At 45.0% G+C, this 24,450-nt stretch overlaps 1 protein-coding gene across 1 annotated transcript in view; it reads left to right on the top strand.

Moving 5' to 3' along the window:
- LOC135905235 (uncharacterized) overlaps positions 1-24,450 on the top strand; it is a 39,092-nt gene that overhangs the window by 1,403 nt on the left and 13,239 nt on the right. The window contains exons 2-3 of the mRNA XM_065436243.1: positions 20,884-20,945; positions 23,890-23,985. Of these exons, the coding sequence (XP_065292315.1) occupies positions 20,884-20,945; positions 23,890-23,985 (158 nt within the window). The remainder of the gene's footprint in view (positions 1-20,883; positions 20,946-23,889; positions 23,986-24,450) is intronic.

The raw sequence follows: 24,450 nt of genomic DNA, 5'->3' as shown, positions 1-24,450 counted from the left end.
CTGCCGCCGATCACTCAGGCACTGTCTACTCGCACCTGCCGGAGAGCATGGGTGTATTTGCATATGATATAGCTTCTTTGCGTGGCCGTGTAACGCTTTCGAGCACTTTCGGCACGTGTACGACCTCGTTCTTCCAACTCGCCCTTGCTGAGGATACGTTTTAGCGGCATCCTTAACGTTCATTTGCATGCCATCGCGATTTCCGACCAGGCACGCAAAGCTAAGTATGGGAAAGCGGAACAATCACAGACGCAGCCATCACCCTCTTTTCCGGTTATCAATTTTCAGTGCATTGGCTCGGCCCCATCGAATGCCTCTCCACTTGAGCTTGTTCCTCGCCTCTAGTCAGCCAATTACATAAAACAAGCCGCTCAGTGTAGGCAATGTTCTTAATTTTTAAAGCAAAGAAAGTGGTCTCCTATGAAGGAGGAGACAACCCTGTGGTTGTCCCACGCCCCATGCTTGCGTAGGTGGTTACGCAAATTTAACGTCAGGAGATTAAAATAAAAAGACATTGGAATAGGTTTACGTTATAGGACCCCCGTATTGTGCGTTCAGATAGGAATGAGAGGTCTTTGGCTGTGCTGCCATAACTCTCTTCTTTGCTTGTCTGGTGGACCGAGCCCAACAAGTGTCTTCAAAACAGGGTGAGAATGGCGAAATTATGTGCGGAAGCTAAGTCGGGACTTGCAAGCTTTTTACTGTATTCAATAACTTTCCGAACCATGTTGGCACGTCGCTTCGAGCTGGAACTGGATAATTGAGAAATCTGTCGTGACGTACCTTTTTTGTATACATTGGTATTTTTTAATTAAGGCTTCAATTTGAATCCGGTGGCCAAGATGCAAGCCAAGAAGTCATCGAATGTAAGTGAAATTTTATCTAGGTGGGTGGTATCAAATTTGTAGCGTGGGACGGTTCCAGCTGCAATAAACTAAATACACCCTATCGACATATTACCTTTTATTCAAGCCATTCCGTACACGCCGGATATCGAAAAAAACGATCTTCTTACTGAAATGGACTGACGCATGTTAATTGTGGCTTAACAGTAAGGAAACATTATCAGCATCTTTCGGACAGAGTGCGAGAAAGTAAAACAAACACCAGCACTAGAAGCCTCTATTTAACATAACGCACGTTTGTGCCAGATTACCTATGATGCTATATTGTAATGTAGGTTGAAGACAAAATACGGCAAAATAGACGTTGTATCTTTAATGACGGGCCAGAAAACAGAGCGTGCAACTAACGCACTTCATCGCCTTTCATGGCGTCGACCTTTGCGCGTGCCTTCCTGGGGTGCGAAAGCCCTACATCATTTTCAATTGCTCCCCATGCGAAAAGCGACCGTCTCCGTCGCGTCAAAAAGTTCTTTCAGCGGAGTTGACTGCAAGAAATTGATCTTCTGAGGTGCAATTTGGGCGTTCACGTACGCGCATAATATCGCTTCATGCGCATTACATGAACAACTTCAGCGTGAGGACGACGACGGAGCGTTCCGGGGGTGAGAAGCATAGGGGACGACTTCGTAGTTTACGTCACTGAGGCGGCGTGTAAACTTGTAGTGACCAAAATAACGGCGCAGCAACTTTGCACATAGTCCCCGGTGTCGGATGGGTATCCAGACCCACACGCAGTCTAAAGATTGCAATGGACGTCGCGTCGTATCGAAGGGTGTCGGTTGGATATTGGCTCCGGATACGATACCGAGAAAGCTGGCGTGCCTAATAATTCTTTGGCTCTTTGTAGGAACTTTTCCACTTGTTCGTTAGTCGGTCTATTATCAGCCACAGGTAGTATGGCGTCAATGCTGACGTGACGCGGCACCCATATACAAGTTTGAACGGAGTTAACTGTGAGAGTACGATGATAAGCCGCGCACGAGCGAGCTATGTAAAACAGCTTCAACTTCTTGAAGGCGCTCGATCCGCGGCAGCAACTCAGGGCCACTGCACTGACGCTCAGCCATCTTTACGGTGTCGACAACGCTGACAAACGGCAAGTCATGGTCAGGGTCCGAGGATGTCGTAGAGAGTGTATCGCTTGACAAACAGCAAGCGTCACTGTGCTTCCTTTCAGATCGGTAAAAAACGGTAATGTCATTCTTATAACCGGAGGCCCCAACGAGATAGTAAGCCTGAAGGATCCTTTAGGTTTACAAGCCAGCACAGGGTGCGGTGATCGCTGCCAGCTTTGGATGGTCTACTGCACAAATGGGATCGGAATTTACTAGGCAATCAGAGATTGGCAATGGATAGGATTTTACACAAGCAAAAGGAGCAGGTCAAAATGGAGAGCGAGTTCCGAAAGGAACTCGCAGAGACATATCTGCCACTGGGCCTGTCCGTCAGGCGACGGCGACGGCGACTATCCGCAATACGCCGGCACAGAGGTCGAAGAACTCCAGGCGCCCTTCACGGAATCGGAAATTTGGGATGCCTTACATGGCCTCAACGGACGCTCCGCGACGTGCCCTGACGGGGTCTCGAAAAACTGTTTAGAAACCTAGACGGAAATTCGGTCGAGAAGCTCACCGAAGAAATCAACAGAGCGTGGGAAACGGGACGAGTACCGGAGCTCTGGAAAAAGGCCTTTGTCATACTAGAGACATTTAGCTTGTACGCTATTCCGGTAAACGGGAGCGGTTTGGGCGGATTACCGGATGGTCGGGGCGTAAACGTGAGCGGTGAAGCCACCTGGTGTTGTAGAGCTCAACCAGACAAACGCATAGCTAAAAGTGCAGTAACTCACCATATCCTGCTTCGCCACTCGTGCAAATTTTTGGAAGCGGCGTAATTGTGAACACGATAACGCCACTGTCGAAAATTTACGCCAGCAGCTAAGCAGAATATAGTAATTAGCTTTCTGTTTGTGTGGTTGAGCTTTGCGCCACCAGCTGGCGCCACCAATCTGGCCGCTCACCTTGACGCCCCCGCTAAACCGGAAAACCGCCCGCGCTTGCCCGAATACCGGACACGCTAAAAGTCTCTACTATCGCTAACCTCGTGCGTAGGCAAGACGACGGAACATGTCAAATACATAACCGAGTATCTTGGTACATAGAGAGGGAGGGCCTCTTCCCACATAACATGGTGGGCTTCAGACCGCGCTTCTCCCCACAGGACGTAATGTTACTACTCAAAAAGCATATAATCGACGACATGACCAGAGACACCAGGGGCATTCTGGCTCTGGACCTAACGAAAGCGTTCGACACGGTCAAACACAAATTTCTAATGGGAAACAATCTCGGTGATGGGGCTCGGCCGGAAATCCCACCCTTACATTGGCTCCTTCCTCAGAGACAGGAAAGCCACGATCAAAATAGGACAGGCCACATCCGATTGGTACATGCTGGGCGCGAAGGGCACCCCACAAGGGGCGGTGCTCTCCCCACTATTATTCAATCTAGCAATGAAAGGCCTCTCGGACCGGCTAACGAGAGTGACCAACGTCAATCACGCCCTGTACGCAGACGACATAACGGTGTGGTGTCGGGGAGGGTCCGACGCAGAAGTCGAGCGGGCTCTTCAAGAGGCGCTGGACATAGCGGAAGAGTACCTGAAGGAAACGGGACTCCGTCTGTCACCCAGCAAATTGGAACTGTTGCTGTACAGGCCCTCGAAACAAGGCATGAGGAATTTGACGCCAATCGATCAAATACCGATCAAATTACACACGAGTGCCGGCCAGCCGATCCCCAGAGTGGACACTATAAGAATCCTGGGGCTGCTAATTGAGGCTAAAGGCGGTAACAGGCAAACGGTCATGAAACTCACGTCCAAAACAGAGAAAATGCTACGGCTGCTCCTCAGGGTGACGAACCGCAGGGGAGGGCTCAGCGAGAGCAATCTCATCGGACTTTACCACGCCTTCCTTATGAGTCACGTAAATTACGTAGCCTCGGCGCTAAAATGGACCAAGAGAGACGCGGCCAATATAGAGACACTGATGCGCAAGAGCATCAAAAGGGTACTAGGTCTTCCGATCACTACAAGCACGGAGCGGCTCGATCGGTTAGGAGTCCACAGTTCACTAGAGGAAATCATCGAAACACAGACCAAGGCACAGGTCGTGCGGCTGTCGACCACCAGGGCCGGCCAACGCATACTAAAAGAAGCAGGGATAAATGCACAGGCAGAGTACAACGCACGCAAAGTAGCACTCAGCGCCGCGGTCAGGAACACTTTCAACGTAGAACCACTTCTAAGAAACGTTCACCCACAATTCAAAGAGGGGCGCCGAAAGGCGAGGGCCCGAGTACTGCTGAAATCGACCGCCAACTGCCCGGGACTGGCAGCATTTGTAGACACGGCCCAGTACGGGTGCAGTGACCGGTACGCGGCAATCTCGATCCGCTGGGATGGTACGATCAATAACCCAGCATCGGTCAAGGGGGTAACGTCAGAGGTGGCCGAACAGGTGGCAATAGCCATGGCAATGAGGGACCCCAAACGTCCTTATGTGTACACAGATTCGCAGTCTGCGGCCAGAGCATTCGCATCGGGCTCGATATCGCGGGAAGCGGCGGCCGTCCTCGGCAGCGAGGGAGCTGCGAGTCATCACATCGTCAAATGGTTTCCAGCCCACATGGCGACCGACGTGCACCCCTACTTTCCCACTGCCAACGAGCTGGCGCACGGACGCGCGCGAGGACTCACGCACCGCGGCGGTCGTGGTGAGTGAAGTGGCGGGGAGGGAGGGGAGCACCGAGACCCCTGCTCACCTTAACGAAATAACAACGCACTATCAGATGTTATGGAGGACCATCCCGCTCCCCCACGCTAACCTCACTAGACCACAGTCATCTATATTCAGAATGCTTCAGACAGGGTCGTTCCCCTCGACAGGCAGACTGAGCCTTTATTCACCAGAAGTAGAGCCGCAATGTCCGGATTGTGGCAAATCGTACTGCTCGCTAGCGCACATGCTGTGGCAATGCTCCGCGTTAAGCGGCACCATGTTCAGTAAAGAAGAAGACTGGGTGGATGCCCTGCGAAGCAACGACCACCAGACCCAGCTCCGGGCCGTCCAGAGGGCTCATGAAAGGGCGTAGGCTCACAGGCTTCCCGTCCCAACGTGGGTGCGACCCGCGACCCCTGCCGACCACTAAACCAAGAGTGGGTGGGGAGGGGTTCTTCAGGACTTAATAAAGTTATTTCCTCCTCCTCCACTAGTTCCCAAACAACCGCTAAACATTCTGTTTAGGTCGTTGAGTAGTTTTTCTCAGCCTTGGTAAGGCTGCAGCATGCATAAACAATGACGGGTTCCGCATTATGTTGCCGCTGCTCAAGAACTGCGCCGAAGCCCACATTGATGGCGTCAGTAAGAATTTTGTTGTCAGCCTATTCGTCGAAATGAGCACGTATTGGGCAGCTTGCAAACGCTGGCGCAATTCATTGAATGACTGCTGTTGATCGTCTGCCCAAACCAAAGGCACATCGTCGCGTGTAAGCTCTGTCAGAGACTCGGCCATTCTCGAGAATCCCTCGACTAAGTCCCCATAGTAAGCGACAAACTAAGAAAGTGTTGAACAGGCTTCTTGTCCTTGGGTGGTGAAAACGCGGCAAAAACAGCTGACTATTCGGGGTTGGGTCAGTCGCATTTTAGACCAACAACATGGCCAAGGAATTTGAACTCTTGGAACACAATGAAACATTTTTCAGGTTTGATGGAGAGGTGGGCAGAATGTATCGCAATGAGGACGCCCTTGATCCCTGCTGGACGTTCGTCAAGCGTGCTCGAGAACACGACGACGTCGTCCAAATATAGGAGGTAGGTTTGACTTTTGAGTTCAGCAAGGACGGTGCCCATCATCCGCTGAAAAGTGGCAGCTGCGAAACAGGGACTGGAGGGGAGAACTTTAAACTCAGAAAGTCACTCAGGTGTCACAAACGCTGTCTTTGACGATCCTGTTCATCACCTTCGATTTGACAATTCCCGGATTTAAGATCTAACAAAGAAAAAAACTTGGCATGTCTTAGACGATCCAATGCATTGTTGATGCGTGACAACGGATTAACATCACGTTTGGTCACACGGTTAAACTTTCTGTAATCTACACAAAAGCGTAGTGTGTTCTCCTTCTTTCTTACAAACACTACAGGGGACGCCCACGGACTTGTGGACGCGTTACCCCCTTTCAGTTCAGCGCTCAGTAGATTCCAGTTGTCATTTGAGCAACGGCTTGATATCGATTCCAGGAACTGCTCACTGAACAATGACAGTTCACTAACCAATCCTTCAATATTTGCCCGTGCGTAATTGTAAATAGTTTTCCTACGAATTTCCGGCTTTTTTTTTAAGGTGTATTCGCAGTGAAGAGCATTGTGGACACTGACACATTCCAAAACATGCACTGTCATTTTTTCAGGTTGCGTTGTCAAGACAAGATTAGTTGGCTTACAATCGTTGTCGTTCCTATGTGCTAGGGTATGCCTTACCTGTACACCCACACACATCTTTTCAGCGGCAGACTAGCAGATATGCTTGATATTTGCTCCACAACATTTTCTTATTCACTGTACTCCGCCCATAAAAAATCACTTCGTGGAGACTTGGTTACCACACAAAATACCGCATGTGTAAATAGTGAATCAGTTAGCAAAATTTCATGTCGCTTTACAAACTCATTTGCAATGCTTACACTACGTGCTGCAATAATATATCTTACGAAATGCACTTTTAACATTCTGCAATAGACATTACGAACCTAAACAGTGAACCTGAGGAATTGTGTGTCGCTTTCATTTTCACAGTGCTGCAGATCTATTACCAATGGTCGCATCAGATACACAGTTGATCACTTCACTTCGTCAAAGTTATGCAGACCTCGGGAACTGCGGTAATCCATGCTATGAGAAGCATCTTGGAGTTAGCTGGCTTTCTAATATTGTTCGGGATTCTGTGTATTATTACCAGGTAAAGTAACGTTTCTTCATAAGGCAAGTGATTGTGAAGGTTGCTCTACCGTAACCTATGGTACAGAGCTGGACAAAGTTGCGATGTCTACATTTGATGCGTTTTCAACGCTCAAGGGAAGCAAGGAACCCGAGAGAAGAAATGGTGAAGACAACAGACAAGACGCTGTTCATCAACTGTCAAGTTAAAGACCAGCACCCTCCCTGTCACGTTTGTTTCTCTTGGTATTCTCTATTTTCCCTAAAGGGCTGAAAATGCTTGAAATGACTCTAGCATGTGTGTGAAGACTGCAGCTAGAAGAGGGTGATGATGACCAGAGTATGACAGGCATTGAATGATGACTGATTTTTGTACTCTTACGAACAAACGGTACAACGTGCTTCGTTACGACATGGCCGATTGCAAAGGCTGTGCAGGCACAGCGTGTCAATCCGCTCGCTGCCATGAAGGAAGAATAGGGGAAAGTGGCACGCAGTTTTGGAGCTTGTTACTGTACTACTGGACGCACGCGAAAGAAAGTGCTAACATTGAGTGACGTTGCTCCTTCCATAGTAAACATCTATAAGGTGCTGTAGGCTGGGCTATTACTTAGTAGTAGTATGTTTATTTGGCCATATTATATACAATACAATATGCCCTCGAGGTGAGGCTAAAGGAGGTAGACCAAGCATACCTCCTGACAAGGCCTAAACCCCGATCACACATCATGGAAACGGGGGCCGAATGGACACAGAGGAAAAAAAAAACAATGAGCAAACATGATCACAATAGAAAATAGTTAATGATAGACAATAATAAATATCCATTAACAATAAACAAAACATTTCATAATATGCACAATCAAAAAAGAAAACTAAGTATACAGAATTAGCTGAAATTTAACCGGGGGGGAAAAGAGTCGTCAGTTTTTTCTTAAATACAGACACACTATAACTTTCTAAAGCAATCTGAGTAAGAGACTGGTAAGCATTACATAATGTTATAATTTGATAATCGGTTGTTTGTTTACCATAATTTGTTCTGGGTCTTGCAGTAGATAGGGCAACGGAACGTAGACCATACGCAACGTTTCTCGAATTATAAGTATTAGAAAAAGAGTTAAAGTCATGTTTGACTTTATAAAAAATGTGAAGAGCCAAACTAAAATTGTATAAGTGAAAGAAATTGCGAACATGAAATGTTTCGAAAAGATTAGCTTCAACAGATGAACTTGAACTTAATGAACGTAGAGCTCTTTTCTGGAGAGAAAGCAGTTTGTGTGAATCAGTTTTGTTGCATGTACCCCACACTAGGTTGCAATACACCAGGTGAGACTGAACAAGGGCAAAATATAACTGTTTTTTAATTTGTAGTGGTAGGAGATGTCTAACACGATAAATAACATAAATAGATCTGGCCATTTTTAGTCTAATGTAGTTTATATGATCACTCCAACCCAAATCGCTACGAAAAAACACTCCAAGGAACCGGCAAGTATGAACTTGCTCGATGTTTGAGTCATTAAAAAATAGTTTGATGTGATGATCTAATGGTTTGTTTTTTGGATGGAAGAGCATAAACTTTGTTTTGTTTACGTTTAATTGAAGTTGATTAACATAGAGCCAAACCGCTAACTCCTCAAGCCAGGTATTACATTGGTGTTCAAGTACTTGGAGATTGGAGCCGGAAAAAAAGAGATTAGTATCGTCGGCATACATCAGGATATTAGGAGTTAATGGAATGTTTACAATGTCATTAATATAGAGAATAAATAAAAGTGGTCCCAGAATTGAACCCTGAGGGACACCGAATTTTATCATACCAAAACTGGATTTTACATCATGAATCTGAGTGTACTGTATCCGTGCAGTTAGATAACTTTCCAATAGTGAATTTGCCACTCCACGGATCCCGTAAGTTTTTAATTTGTGGAGCAGTATTGTATGTTGCACAGAATCGAAAGCTTTGCGCAGGTCGAGAAAAATTCCAACAGAAAAAAGCTTAGTTTCAAAATTGTTAATTATAGAGTTTTTAATATCTAACAGAGCAGATTCTGTTGATTTACCGGCCTGAAAGCCATACTGTTGGGGGCAAATAAGATGTTTAGCTTGTAAGAAATTGTTTAGTCGCCTATAGAGTATACGCTCAGCTAACTTCGAAAACAGAGGCAATACCGAAATAGGACGGTAATTATTTGGGTCATTTTTGTTGCCTCCTTTGAATAAAACGGTAACGCGCGCGACTTTTAATTTGCTAGGGAATACACCAGAAAGAAGCATTCTGTTACAAATATGCGTAAGAGGGCCAGCAATAATATTTACAGCACATTTGATAGGAAAAGCAGCAACTTCGTCATCTCCAGGTGAGCAGGTGTTCCTGAATGAATTAATGATAGAAATAACTTCATCCACTGAAGTAGGGGACAAAAATATAGATTCAGTAGTGCAAGAGGGTAAGTATGAGTCAACAGACCGAGTTGAATGACAGCTAGCAGAGGGTCGGTATGCTCCGGCAACTAAAAAGTGTTCATTCAGCATATTGGCAAGTGAAACTCCAGCATAATTCACCCCATTGACTTTCAACTCAGAGGGAAGATAATTCTGCCTGTTCCCTATAATAACGTTAATACCTTGCCAAAGTAATTTAGGATTGTGTAAGATTGACGAAAACTTATTTATATAGAAAAAAGATTTAGCTTTCTTTAGATCTGAGTTTAATTTATTTCGAAACTTCTTAAACTTAGCTAAATCATCCGGGCATCGCGTTTCTAAAAAACGAGAGAACATTTTGTTCTTTTCTTTAATTTGTTTCAAAAGTGCCCCTGTCATCCATTCTTTTCTAGCCTTTCTATGTTTTCTTATAGTTTGAGTTGGGAACGCAGCGTAATAGCATTCAAGCAGCTTCTGAATAAATATATCATAAGCACGGGACGAGTCATTTTCACCATATACATCTACCCAATTAATTGTCGACAACAAGTGACAAAATCTGGAGATGCTCTTTTCATCATTAACTCTACGAGCGTGAACGCGTTTATTCAATTTGGTCGTATCAGGAAAAAGTGAAAAGAAAGGTAAGTGATCACTAATTCCAGAAGAAAAAACACCGGATATGCAACTCTGAGGTGGGAAATTAGTGAAGCACAAATCAATTAATGTTTCAGAGTGCAAGGATATGCGAGTAGGCAATTTAATAGTATTGTCACAGCCATTAGACAGCATTATTTCATTCAAGTTAATCTTCAGAGCGTTATCCTCCAAAAAGTTAATATTGAAGTCACCTAGTACAATGATACGCCAGTTGTTTTGGTTAGCAAACTTCAGAAAACAATCAATGAAGCGAAAAAAATTGTCAGAATTTCCTTGAGGGGGGCGATACACAACCATAATAGTAACTCTATGAAAAACAATGCAAACAGTTTCAAAATCAGTACAAACAATTGAATAATCCGACAAGACCTCAAAGCACAAATAATTTTGCACATATAAAGATACACCACCACCACGCTTTCCATCTCGAAATACTGAAATGGGCTTGTAACCAGCAAACTCGCTGACATCTGCATTTGAGGTAAACCATGTTTCAGTGAAGGCAATAAGGTCAAAATTAAAGTTCAGTTTAGTTAATTCAGCTTCTACTTCTTCCGATTTATTTTTTAGGCTTTGACAGTTCAAGTGGTAAAGAGATAGTGTGTTGCGAGGATTGTAAGCACCATCCTTTAGAAAGTCGGTGAATGACTCGGCAGTAAAATAATCCATTTTTGAGCAGGTGTACTGCGCAGTCTCGCAGCAACAGTGATTAAACCATCTTATCAATGTCCTCCTCACAAGCGATCCTGATGGCTCGTGCACCAGGTTGCTTTCGAGCGTAGATCTTTCCTTCCTTTGACCAGACGAAAGCGTACTTCATTTCCTTAGCCTTCATTTTAGCTAGCCACAGTAAATTCCTGCTAGAAGCCGTCAGGTTATCAAAGAATCGAATGTCATCTTCGCATTTTTTGCGCTTTGAAATCCAGTCTGATTTTGTGGATCGGTTGGCAAAACGGATCAAAACCACAGGCACCTTGTCTGGTTGAGATGGAAGGCGGTGTAGCCCTTCAATGTCATTTGCTGCAAGTGTGGGCAAGTCAAGCTTTACAGCAAGGCTGTTTACTTTGCTCAGTAAATCTTCATCATCTGTCACAGGCATTCCATGTATTTCCATGTTTTGCCGCCTACTGTACTGGCTCAGGTCGTTCAATTCCTGACGCAGTTTTCGAAATTGCTGACCGTCCTGGTTTGCCTCAATGTCGTCAACTCTCTTACGCAGGAGCTCGATTTCCTTGTCATGCCTATTAGACACTTTGAGCAATTTGTCATACGTGTCAGACATATGTTGTACAGACTTTTCAATGCTTGAAACGGTTTCCTTCAAAGATGTCAGATCATCCACTTTGGCCGTGAGATTTGCCAATGACTTACTAATCCCAGCAAGCCGTTTGCATAGGACAGCAGAAGATGCATCACTGCTGCTATCCTGACTGCGAGACGCCGAAGACCGACATGTCAAGCATTTCAAGACTTTTCTTAATTCGGCATTTTTTGCTTTAAAACTCCGCTCCCCAACCCCTGCACACTTCCCTATATGAAACCTTTGACAGCAATCTGCACAAGTCATAAATTCTTCACCATCTATAATGTCTTCGTAGCATGCAGAACAAGGATCAAAATTTTCAGATGACATTGCAAGCAAGACACTAGACCATGGGCAGCAGTGGCAGCAGTGGCGGCAGCATGCACTGGCAGCTTAACAACAGTAAGAAAAGACAACTAACCTGCAAAATTCAAAACAGTTGTTTGAGCACTCTTGTGCAGCAACGTGCCACCGCCACCGCTGCCGATGTGTGAAGGCTCTCGACGACTTGCGCAGCTTTATATCCAGAAGGAAGGGGGCGTATCTTCACGTGATGACAGCACGTAGTCAGCCACACACGGTGCGTCAACGAAGCCAGCAGAATGCAGATCGCGCTTGATACGGAAATTCTTCTTGCAGACGGACAGCAGCGAAGGAACTGCAAAATTCAAAACAGTTGTTTGAGCACTCTTGTGCAGCAACGTGCCACCGCCACCGCTGCCGATGTGCACCTTTAATCCTCGAGGCGGCGGCTGAATGAAAACTGGCGCCTGTTCATCAGTTATGGTTCTTGCGTTCCGACGTACCGCATGCACAAATCACCTCAAAGAGTTAGTTCGAATTGGCATGAGAGAGGTAGGTGTGCTAATTTATCCTAATGCAATAAATGAAGAAGAAAAGCGGTTGTGGCCTATTGGTTAGAGGCTCAGGCTGTTGTGCTGCGATTCAGAGGTTCGATCCCGCCATCAGATACTTGAATGTTTTTGTTGTTGAAGAGACCCGAAACAAAGCTAGAGAGCAACCTACCTACCGCAATATGGCTGGGATGAGGCAAAGAATGCCTCACGTAGAAAATGTATCTTCTATTACTTTCTCCATTCCTCACCTGCAATAAATCACGCTGTCACTTTTTCTTGCAAGATGTTGCTACCATAACAGAATTTCTCGAATATACACATTCAAGGAACCGCTAGTGTACACCGAAATCAAGACACAGATGCTCAACACAAAGTGCAATTATCACGAAGTAGCCAACCATGAGTCATTTTGGCCAGACTGGAGCATCTCATATAGGCTGTAGTCGCGCGATATGAAGTAGTCGTGAGTGCTTCCGGGCCATTTGGCTTTCTCATCTTCCCGATGACAGCTTCTCCGTTGGAGATACCCTGTATGTTGATAGAGTGGATAACCTTTGACAGGTGCCGGTGCCCTTTCGGTGGCCTTGCAAGAACATGGTTGCACTCAGTGCAGCCCAACACTTTTTGAAACCCAGGAATCTGCGCAAATGCTTGAAAAGTCGCAAACATATGTAAATCTGGAAATAAGAGAAAGCGTGAACACACAAATACATGTAATGAAAAGGTCGGTTAGAAACTTCAATGTAACCGCTGACCTGCATAATAAAAAACACTGCATTATTCGTATAGTGTCCTAGACCTCCAATGTGGTCATCATTTTAGTGTACTTAAACACTGCCTCATTTATCTATTATAATACAGTCGACAGACAAAAAGAACGGAACGACTACGCTCATAAACGTAGTATAATTCACCTGTCTACAATCAGTCATATGAGAACAACTTCCTTTATACTCTCAAGGGAGAGCATTGGCATGCAGAAGCGTAATGAAGAAATGACATAACCGGAAATTTATTAAAAGTGAGTGAGTGGGACTAATTGGATGTCATGCAAGCAGTGGCTGACTTACAATGCTGCTTCATCGCATGGCCCCACAATTCAATGTCAAGACTGCACATAGCATTCCTAATTAGTTCGCATAGTTGGCCGTCCAGGAGGTTTTGTACCTTTCTGTACTTGTTTACGCAATTTGGAAACACATGACTTTTCTACGCATGTGGTAAACTGATTAAGCTTTCGCTTGCCAGTTTTAGGGAACGCATTGTATCTTATGCATACACTAATAAAGGGTAACCAACAAGCTTCACAATTACATTCAAGGTATGTTCTGGACATCATAGCTTCGGGGCACGTGTGGTAGCCAAATCTTTCACTATACAGTAGATATCGTTCAGTGAATCATACTGGGCAACCAGCGCTTGAAACCATATAACACTCGGCGTAACTAACACAGCTTCGCTGTTCGACCCTCTTCCCGTGCTGGAAGGGGCAGTGATTTTTTTGTAAATGCAAATAAACTATTCAAAAATTCAAAATATTTCATGGAGAATACCACTATAACTGCGTTTACGTGGCTGTGACAGTCTAGCATCAGGAGAAATGTGATGGGCTAGCGTTTACATGTAGCGCATTACCCCTATGCAGTGGTAACGGCTGACGGTGCCGTAAATCGAAAGCAAACCAGCGCTTCAGGCGTCGCCATCGGGGTTGCCATTTTATCACCAATGTTGCTGTCACCCAGTTCAATGAGAGCAGCAGATTCACACCAAATTCCCTTCCCATAACTCTTAATGCGATGCGATCGCCATTACAAGCACTCCAAAATTGACTGAATGGTCTCAATTCACCCCTGTCTGGGACGTTAATGTGACGCGCTTTGCTAGCGCATTAGACCCATTTACGTTGATACAATGCCTTAGAAAGTTGCGGTGATGTGATGCGAAATGGCGGGTGTCGCATTCATGTAAACGTTATTACTACTGGCTAACTAAAGAAACGCCGCTGTTATTTCGCGCGTTAGTTTATTTCTGTGTGAAAACAAGTTCAATCTGTCACGGAACTTAGGTTCATAACCTGATGTTCGACTGCTTGGCCAAGTGTGAGTGCCTATACTTGTTACGAGAATAACACGTGCTCATTCAGCTGTGTGTTAATACATCTTCCTGTTTGCTCAACATAAACATGACCGTCCGTGAATTGTATCACGCACTTCTTTTCGTTTCTTTTCCTTTCTTGAAAACGCTGAGCCCGCTAGTTTCCTGTCGAGAATACTCTGTCATGCTTATAACGCGCATACCATTCATGACTTGGAAGTACCGAGCTCGCAGCGTTAAGGAAAGGAGATGCGGACTACACAGATGAAAATTATTGTTGTGGCAAGATACGACCCAAAGGGTGTAATTTTGCTTAAGAGTGTATGTCGCGACACCGAAGGTAGCAAGGTGTCATAAAGCAGAGTGGGATGGCGACCAAAACAAAAGGAACAAACTACGTCGTATTGAGCCGTCGTAAATAATCGCGCATAAGAATATTGATTTCTTGAGCTTTGTTACCTTTTCTGAAGAAAAGTGCATTAACTGCACGCTTTCTCTTTGCGTCGGAATTTCAACGCCACTTGGCGAAATATGTTGAGTATGTTCGTGTTTCAATCGCACAGAGTGGCACACAGAAGCAGCTGTATTCTATGTCCTCAGGTCAGACAGCTTCCTTTGCTGGAATGCATTGTAATACAGCTATGCGGACCCTGCTAGCTTGTGCTATTATTTTTTCCATACGTGGTAGCCATGCTAGGACTCTGCCGTGAGGAGTTTCTGTTGGTATGCGACGCGCCCATCACATCGCGCAAGCATGCCACCGAGCGTTAATTTTCAGAACGTCAGCCGAGAAGCTACCGCGAAAAGCTAATCGCACTGAAGCAAGGAGGGCGCAGCCAAGAGCACTCCATGATCGTAGGAACAACGTGCTGCTGCATGTACGGCGCGCAGTGCAGCTCAACGCCGGAGACGCACAGACGCGGCTTCATGTGAACAGGAGGCCAAGGCTAAGCGAAAACGTTCTGCAGTTCAAAAGCGCGCGCCGTAAGCAAGCCACACTAGAGGAACGGAAGGCCGACGCAAGGCCGACAACGCCAAGGACACCTTGGACACATTGTAGTTTAGTTTGAACCGATGCTGCTTGGAGCATCGAGCAGCGCCTCCATGGGCGCTGTGACGTAAAGCTATTCTGAACTTTTCTATTCCAATTCTACAATCACCCTCCGCGATTGGTAGAAAACTTTTTTTTTTCACGAAAACCGCGAGATAACCATCTGATACGACGTGTATACAGAAATTCTGCATCATTTTACTGTACACAAGAAAACTAGTCATTTCTGATTCGACGCCTTTCCCCATTAGCCCTCTGCTAATGGCTAACGCAAGAGACGGGAGGTTTCGACCCCTTCTCTTCTTGAGTTTGCTCCTCGTCTGCTGGTAGCCAATTACAAACAAAAAAGCGCTCAATGTAGGCAATGTTATTCATATTGAAAACAAATAAAAGTGCCTGTTATAAACTTGGAGAGCATTTGATTGGGCTGTTGATGCAACGCTTCGGGTCACCGCCTTATTCTTTCGTCGGCGGTTACGCAAATTTGACGTTAGGAGACTGGAATAAAACATATATGAATACTTTTACGTTATTGGGCCCCATGTGCCTGTCCATGTGCGTCTGAGCACGTCACGCCATACGCGTTTACGTAGACAGCCTATGTTTAGAGCAATTCACGCTGCTACTAAAGTTACGAGCCTTACTTCATGGGATATTCGAACGCGTTGCTATCAAATTCAATGTTTTACCGTTATGGCAACATTGACATTTTCAAACAAATAAAACAATTATTGTCGAACGCCAGATTAGACCACAGCATGTCTAGCTGAAAAGCCTGATACTGTAATCATTACACCTAGTACGCTTTCCCTCCATAAAGGCGGGCCTTATAATGGTACCATAGTTTTGACATGTTAAATCCAGGAAATTATTTGAAATTAATGTGCACGTCAATATACTTTATAGTGTGGGCCAATCCTGACAATAATGAAGTAAACGGAATTTGATTCCTACGTTCCTGCTACTCCCCTGTTACGCCTAATATGAAATATTACATGTCGGGACAGCTGAACGAGCTCCAACCAGTGTGCTCGGGAAGAGCGGAAGTACAAACGGGGTTCGCGGAGTCACCGGAACGTAAACTTCCTTAACTGCCGGCGCTACGAAATGCGGGAGCGCAGATTTTCGGGCTAGTTGGTCCGTTGCATCAATTGAAGTCATGGCGCTGGATTGACACGGACAAGAAAGACGACAGGACGGGCGCCACGTCCTGTCGTCTTTCTTGTCCGTATCAATCCAGCGCGATAACTTCAATTGATGCTATGAAATGTTTTCATTTCAACTTTGCGTTTTAATCACACTGCCAAAACATTGCGCATGCGTTTTGCATGCCTGTGTACTTTGTCGAAACAGAGCCCGCTTTTTGCATGCTGCGACCTGAGGAACCAGTCACTTTTCTGGAGGGTTTCGTAAGTGGGAAATATTTAGAGGGGAAGAGGGGGCAATGGGGGGGGAGGGAGTTGCGTGCAACGGGCCGTCGATTTCTGCGTTGATCCCGTCATGCAAGAAGCGGTAAGAATGTGCGTACACTGCATATTTCAGTTATGAAGGAACTTTTCGTGCTGTTACGATCATAATTGTTCAACATTTCGCCGACTCAGGGTTACCAGCGGGACAGGAAAAATTGTAGAGGCCGAAATACCTTGCGCAAATGACAGCAACAAACTCTATCTTTGGAGAAATCAACAAGGTAAAGAATGGTTCTTGACCTTTAGCGTCATTAGGCACTGCATCCAGTTCCTTCGAGACAGTAGTTTTATCTCAAAAGTATGTATTATCTTAGGCACTGAATTTCCGAGTGCATATGGTGCGCCCACCAACCATTCCCAAGAATCTTGAAACTGGAGTATACAGGCAGCAGATGACGGCCTACACCTCCAGTCGCTTACCCGCATCCCACTCCAGACAGCATTGCATCGGTTAAGGTGACTTTGAAATGACTGACTACACGGATACCACTGTACATTCAATAAGAGTCCTTTCCTTGTGCCTTGTGCGGATAGATGGCATTGCAATGGCAGCTGAAAGCTCACCTTCACTCTTATATCGAGTAAGAACGCCCAAAATTAGAGCGAATAGTATTTCGCACTTGACGAAAAACTCGCCGATCACCAACAACGCATTTGAATAATTCTTAACCTCTCCACTCGGAGTCCCTGCTGTCCCTATACTACGCGCCACGCTGCCTCTGTTCTCATACAGGCTTATTTTACATAAACAAAAAAGCACATCTTTTTTCCTTCATCCCAGTGGAAGCATGCTGGTTTTTGTGCATAGACTCCGCAAGGCCCCTGTACCACTGTTGGACCCACGCGACCTGTTAAACAGCCACATTCTCATTCACATCACTTAAATATGTTGCGAAATTTGCTCTATGACACCAGCGTTTTATTCTGCGAGAGCTCTTTCAGCTTACCCAACGTGTCGCTCGATCTCGACTTTGCGTTCTTTTCTTCCTGTGCTTTTATGTTTCTCATTTTTTTTTTCTTTCTCGGCACCTGTTCTGCTTGACGACGGTATAGTTGGCGGTGACGTGGTGGCGGCCCCGTAAGCCGTCGCTGAAGCGCACGTACATAAAACGATCACGGTCGTTTTACGCATTACTTTGCCTTCGGTTCTCAGTGGTAGGGCCACCTCCAAGATGAATACATCCACTTTATGCCTCCTGCTTGCTCTGCCGGTCGTGATGATCTGCGCCGAACCAGCGAACCTAAACTGCTGTACGTCTGTTTTTATGTCTCTTCTTTTTCTAGCTTGACTTTTGCTGTGTTGTGGTTTCACAACCCATATGCTGAATTATGCTTGCTCCACTCATTCTCTTTGCAACATGTAGATACTGCAGACACTCGCCTGACGCAGGGAATGAGTGTATTAAAATCGACGGGTTTGAGTTTCGCCCAGCAATGCGCGTAACTTGGCTGATGATGATGACCAAACGAAGCGAGTGCCGCGAGTGAAGGGCCGGGGAACACGGCATTGCTTCGCCAATTAGGAGAATTAAAACAACTGCACACAGTATCTTTCATCAAGGGTAATTATCTGACCAGAAAGCGTTTAAGCACTCTTCTACCAGCTCTAAGCCGACGTTTTGGCTGTGCGTCGGACATTACTCGCAGCCACGACTTCACCAAAGGAAATACCTTAATTTTTATTCCCTACTGAGAAAAATTAAGTCGTCGTAACTGGTGCTCACATTTATCGTAAATTGTTCTCACAATTCATGCACAAACTGGCAACAGTTTCAGAAATATATTTCCATTCAGGAAATGTATAAGGATATGTCATCATTCTGTTTGGTCTCTAAGACAAAAAATATACTTCTTTCTATAAATCACCTTAAATACGTTTATTACTTGCTAAACATATTTTACCAGACTACAGAACATAGCTACCGACATAGCTGCGCCATCCAAATAGCCGCCAGCCAATTTTTTACCTGAAGTTCTTTTCTTCTTCTTTCTATTTTCCCCCTGTCTTCTGTCTTCTTTCCCGATGTAATGTTTAAATGAACAACAGACTTCTCAAGTGGCGTCGTAAATTTCGTTGCTCAGTGTGCTGCGTTCTCACCACCTCGGGTTTTATGTCATCATCATGCTAATTATTATGGCAAATTTACTCATGCTGATTTCTTATGTTTGTGTAAGCTAAGTAACTTTCAGTTTATCTGTTTTATTCGTGGTATTTTATTCGTCGTATTCTGCTTTATTGTTACCATTCCCTCATACACTGCTGCTCCCCCTGCTGCTGCCATAAAATGGGTTTTAGGACTTAGTCAAGCTGCTGACGCAGCTTTTTTCCTCAAGACCTCTCTATATTCAAATGTATGTTGTTTATGGGAAAGTTAAAGCACTTACTTATTGGCACTCGTAATCATGATCACCATGATAATAGTGGAGCTGCTATTGCATCGAAGCGATATTTTATCGGCGAACAAAAGTACAACCGCTAGCGAACTCTGAAATATGTGCTGAATGTGCAGTTTTAATTTCGTACATCAATTTACGCCAGGAATTTCGCTTTTCGATGTTTTGCACAGCTACGGCTTGCAAATGAATGAAGGAATGTGGGTTCTGGGTATGGCACTGATCTTCTTTGGACGGCTAAATATAAGATAGGACGCATCTGCTCCGCAATAGAAAGGGTGCTGACATATAAGGGGACAAAAAACAAAGGCAGACCGACCGTCAGCCATGCCAAAAAATATATCTGATGTGTACAAGAAGTTCTGCGACGTCATTCTATTGTTATGTGGTAATGAATATGTTAGGTCAACGAATGTTCAACTTCGAGAGTGTGTACTATCTCTGAAAGGAGTTCCGGAATTTGAACTTCCAGCGCATTGCAACTCACATGACTACGCTCCTCTCTAAAAAAATGGCTGTGGCTTAGCTAAGGCTAAGCCCAGGATGCGAAGCATACTAGCCTTTATTTTAGTTGTTGAACCACTGTTTAGCCTGGTGAACTGCTGTTGCTTGGCTATATTTGGTTCGGCTAGACGAAGAAACAACTCATGCGTTACTCTGCTTCGCCTTCAAGAGTGGAACGCGATAGCGTTCCCGTCGACACGCCAAGGGGTGTAAGACAATGGGCTACGGCGCAGCGACTACGCGCCCTGCATTGGACGCGGTGAGCGTCGAGCAACGCAGCGTTCGGCGCGGCAACGAAATGTGCGCCTGAGCAAGCGACGCACGCCTGAGCCTTAGAAACAGCTCGTTTCTAAGGCAACACCGCATTGACTAGAGGCGCTTTTGTACCGCTTTGAAGCATCGTACACTTTGTACGCGTTTGATTGGTGTTGAAATCAAGGTAATAAAGAAAAAAAAACTCGCGGCTCAGTGGTAGCGTCTCCGTCTCACACTCCGGAGACCCTGGTTCGATTCCCACCCAGCCCATCTTGCAAGAGTTGTGCCAAAGCCACCTAGAAAATCAGTCTCTGTAGCACGCCGCAACCTTCGCTTCTCATTCCAACGAGCAGCTCTGTCTCCAGGAGGCATCTCACCTCGTGAGTGTCTAGCTGAGGCAAGCGCAGCTGCTAATATACCGCCGCGACGCCGCGAGCGACAGCGCGAGTTGGAGGCCCCGTTTCTCCTATGTCGTGACGTCACGGTGTCACGTGGTATTGAAGGCGACACCGCCGCGCCTGAGGAGCTGGGTTGAGCTCTCGTAATATGCTTCGCATAAAAACAGGTATAATTTACACGCATGTAGGTCATTTGCATGCTAGTAGACCTACAACATCAGAAGTTATAATAGCATACGAAACAGCAAACTGCTGGTGATTTTTTCACAAAAGAAAGGTTCACTGTATTTATGTGTTTACATAAAGTACTTGCAACATTCCTGATAGTTTTACATTTCACTACAGCAGTACAGTTTGGCTAATGTCCTGGGAACGTCCAGTTCTTTTTTGTGCTGTTTTCTTGAACGTTTGATTACTTCATATATGCGTGATGCTTTCTTAATATGATTAGTTGAGAATGTAAAATCAGTGCCACGTCGTTTTTTTATATACCGTTTGTCCCTGTCTGTTTGCGCCTAATACAACAAAAAATAACAAAAAACCTGCTTGTTTTCTTCCACTCACAGTTATCGACGACACAAAAATCAGCAAGGTCGTAGACTGCGTCAAAGAGAATGCCAGCGAAGAGGTTCGTTTCCTTCCATCACTAAGTAAGAAACAATCCCTTGAAGGTTTTCAGGTTTCCCAGTGCAAGCACCGGCGCGAATTGTTCTCTGCTAAATATGCGTGAAGGTGATGCCATTATGAATTAATTCGTTCACACCCAACGGATAAGTGGCTCTCTATGGCTACCTCCTACTTGAAAGTATAACGAGGTCGCATGTTCGAATCGTGGCCGCATACCGTTACCATGTCCTGTGGCGGTATGCAGGAGCGTTCGCCTACGTGGCTTCCAGGGCATGTGGACAAAATCCAAGTGGTCGTAGTCAACTTGAAGCTCTTCAATACCGCGTCTCGCATTGCCCGTGAGTTACGTTATTATAGTAAACTGATAAAATAATAAAACTGGGTGTTTAAGAGAAAACTAGAGTCGTTTCATTTAAAAAGCATTTCCAACCATTATTACTTCAACGATTCGGCACTGATGTTTCAGTTATACACGTTATCCCACGTAACTTGTGCCAAAATGTAAGAATATGCGAGTGCCAAATAGTTCTTTGCAGAACCAAGGTAATGTTGTTTGCCATCACTTCGAGCAAGTCAGGCTATATTTTGTATGCCGTCTTGTTACGTAAGTCGTTACTATAATTTAATTACCTTCTCAAATATTTCAGTCCGAGAGAAATTGCCAATCAGGAAATGATAGGCCATCGAAAAAAATTCCCGATCCATCTTTCTGTGAGCTCTACAAGTGCTACATAAAACACTTTTCCAAGTCTGAAAGGAGCCCGATGCGAGGATGCTTCTTATGTACTCAACGGAAAGCTGGTGCGCTATGTATATTTAAAGCAACAACACAAAAAAGTGTCAACCGCAAGTCCAACGTTACTGCCATCGTAGTGCTAGCTCTTATAGAGTTCAGCAGAATCATGTTTAGTAAGTCTGAAATTGTTCTTATAGTTACGTTTGTTCTCCAATGATTTCTAGACAAGCGATTCTTCAAAGCATCGTCGTCACCATCCTGTGACGCTTTGCACTCAGGGAGGCCAAGTTAAGAATACATGTGTTCATTAGAAAAAAGTGGGATACATCGTCTATAGCAGTGGCCGATTATCGGCTCTCTCGCTAGGTTCCTCATCTTTGTAAACTAGTCTAATTATCTTTGCAAATATAGGCGATATCCTTCTTTTAATTCTCCTCGCTAAAATTCTACCAATTAGTTCTTACACATGACGTGCATTTGCTAAGTAGGCGGGAACATCAAGAATCCGCACTGTGGCCGCCCCTTTTTCCCGTCTGGTTCTTGTGACACGCGGCCAAACACTTCAAGGAGCATCTCATGACTTTCTTGCTTGAAGTTCACAAAACTTGGTGCAACTGCGCTTACTCTGCCATCATACTCTGCGATCACACGAATCACCCAGCGAGCCGCTAACCCTGGAAAGGCCGCAGAGTCTTACTCACGTACGACGCAGCGGCCAGATCACCCGTTACGTACCTGTTCTTGCCTGACGGAATAAATTATATATGTGTCTCCAACAACTCAACGGAAATGCCCCTAACCTCGGCAGTGCCTGTGTTTGTGTTAGCCTACGAGAGCTTGCCTGCATCCCACTGAGCGGCATGCGTGCGTTGGAGCAGCTGCTTGGCCTCCCGTTACATACGCGTGTCCATAAAGTGTCTGCACATCTTGCAATTGCATTCTACCGGTGATAACATATGGGACTGAACCTTGGAGGTTAACAATGAGGCTCGAGAACAGGTTAAGAACCATGCAAGGAGAAATGTAACGATAAATGTTAAGACACAGGGAAATAATGATGTGGATGAGAGAGCGAAAAGGGATAGCCGATATTCTAGCTCACAATAACAAAAAAGAAATTGAGCTGGGCAGGTCATGTACCTGTATTGCACAGGGCAGATAACCGGTGGACCTTTAGAACTACAGAATAGGTGCAAAGGGAAAAGAAGAGCTGACGAGAACGGCATAAAATTAGCTGGGGTGATGAAATTAGGAAATTTGGTAGACGCAAGTTGGAATCAGCTAGCGCATGAGAAGCGTAATTGGAGATCGCCGGGAGAGGCGTTTGTCCTGCAGTGGACATAAAAACGGCTTGATGATTATTGCAATGACCATGATGATACTTTGGGCACAGCAGCGGATGTACGTCATCTCCAGTTTTCTTTGTCTCCAAAGTAAAATAGCTCTGAGAACACCAGTGACATTTCGGCGGCTAAAAAGAAAGAGAAAGAACCTGCGTGAGTTTCATGAATGTCAGTGGCACGTGGGTCATAACGCAGTTGCGGTCAGTGAATGCAAGGTTGATTAGGTCACTGAACTTAACTCTTTTGCTAAACTACGATTACTCAAAATCTGATATGAATGTACGCATGTTCGGGTGGGACACAGAAATAAATCGCGCCTTATGTTCATGTAGTATATCTGCGAGGACAATACTATGTCTAGTTTGGTTTTTATTTAATAATGCATGCGATTGTCAAAACAACTTCAACAGAAGGCGGCAGGAAAGAAATTGAGCAACAGTTCGGTCCTAGTTTACAGCAGTTCGTTCAGAATCACCTCTTGTGTTTCGCGCTCCCCTGCCTTCATCCTTCTCTATTACATGAAGCATGTGCGCGTCCCAAAAGTAGGCAATATTTTAATCCACCCGAGGACAGTATGAAGCTACAAAAGACCAAGAGTTCTTCTTCAAATGCAAAGCTTGCTTTTTGGGGAACGCTGTAGTTTTACATTGTAGCTTCGCTTTATTTTGCTGCGCAAATGAATAGTATCATCGTTTTAGGAAACTTCCTCCAGCTTTTAAAGATATTTAACATAAGCTATTTGTTTAGTTGAGTCGTCACTCATTTGACTTGTTCTCGGTGTCCTTGTGGCGATACATTAATTTGTGTTGTTACATTTTAAAGACTTCTGGTTTCACAGAGGAACTCACCAAAATTTATGTGTGCAGATCGCCAAAAAAATTGACGCAGCACGTGTGGGTCTTCAATGCCCAGACATCCCGTGTGCTCTGCGAAAGCTCTGCAACAAACACCACGGGAGGATCGTAAGTTACACATTCAATCTGCAACCTGGATTTGTTTTTTGTTCTCACAAAGGCTGAATACTCCACTGTGCATGATAATGGTGCTGATAATCATATTACTAACAACGCTAGCGAACAATTTCAGAGGCCGCAATTTTAAGGGTTTTTTTCTCCTTCCCGTCTATTCAATTCATGTCGGCCGTCGCAGCGAGCGATAACGCTTAGAAATGGAAGGTTTCACGTCATCCTAGGTATCAGGGCGCGGAATTGAAGCGCAAAAATCATTGTTTTCAGCTGAACCATAACTGAACCATAAGTGATTGATGGATGGTTCTTATGAGTGTCCAATTGCAATCGGGCCTGGTGAGTTGTGCCACAAATCCGTTTTTCATCTTTGCCGACAGTCTTACCTCCTCTATTTTTTTTTACAGAAAAACACTTGCCAGTACCAAACTTTCTGAGCCATTATCCGAAAATTTGCTTTCG

Source organism: Dermacentor albipictus, chromosome 8 (assembly GCF_038994185.2).
Source record: "Dermacentor albipictus isolate Rhodes 1998 colony chromosome 8, USDA_Dalb.pri_finalv2, whole genome shotgun sequence".
Classification (NCBI taxonomy): domain Eukaryota; kingdom Metazoa; phylum Arthropoda; class Arachnida; order Ixodida; family Ixodidae; genus Dermacentor; species Dermacentor albipictus.
The sequence above is the reverse complement of the archived record's forward strand: the minus strand, read 5'-3'. Positions and strand labels throughout refer to the sequence as shown.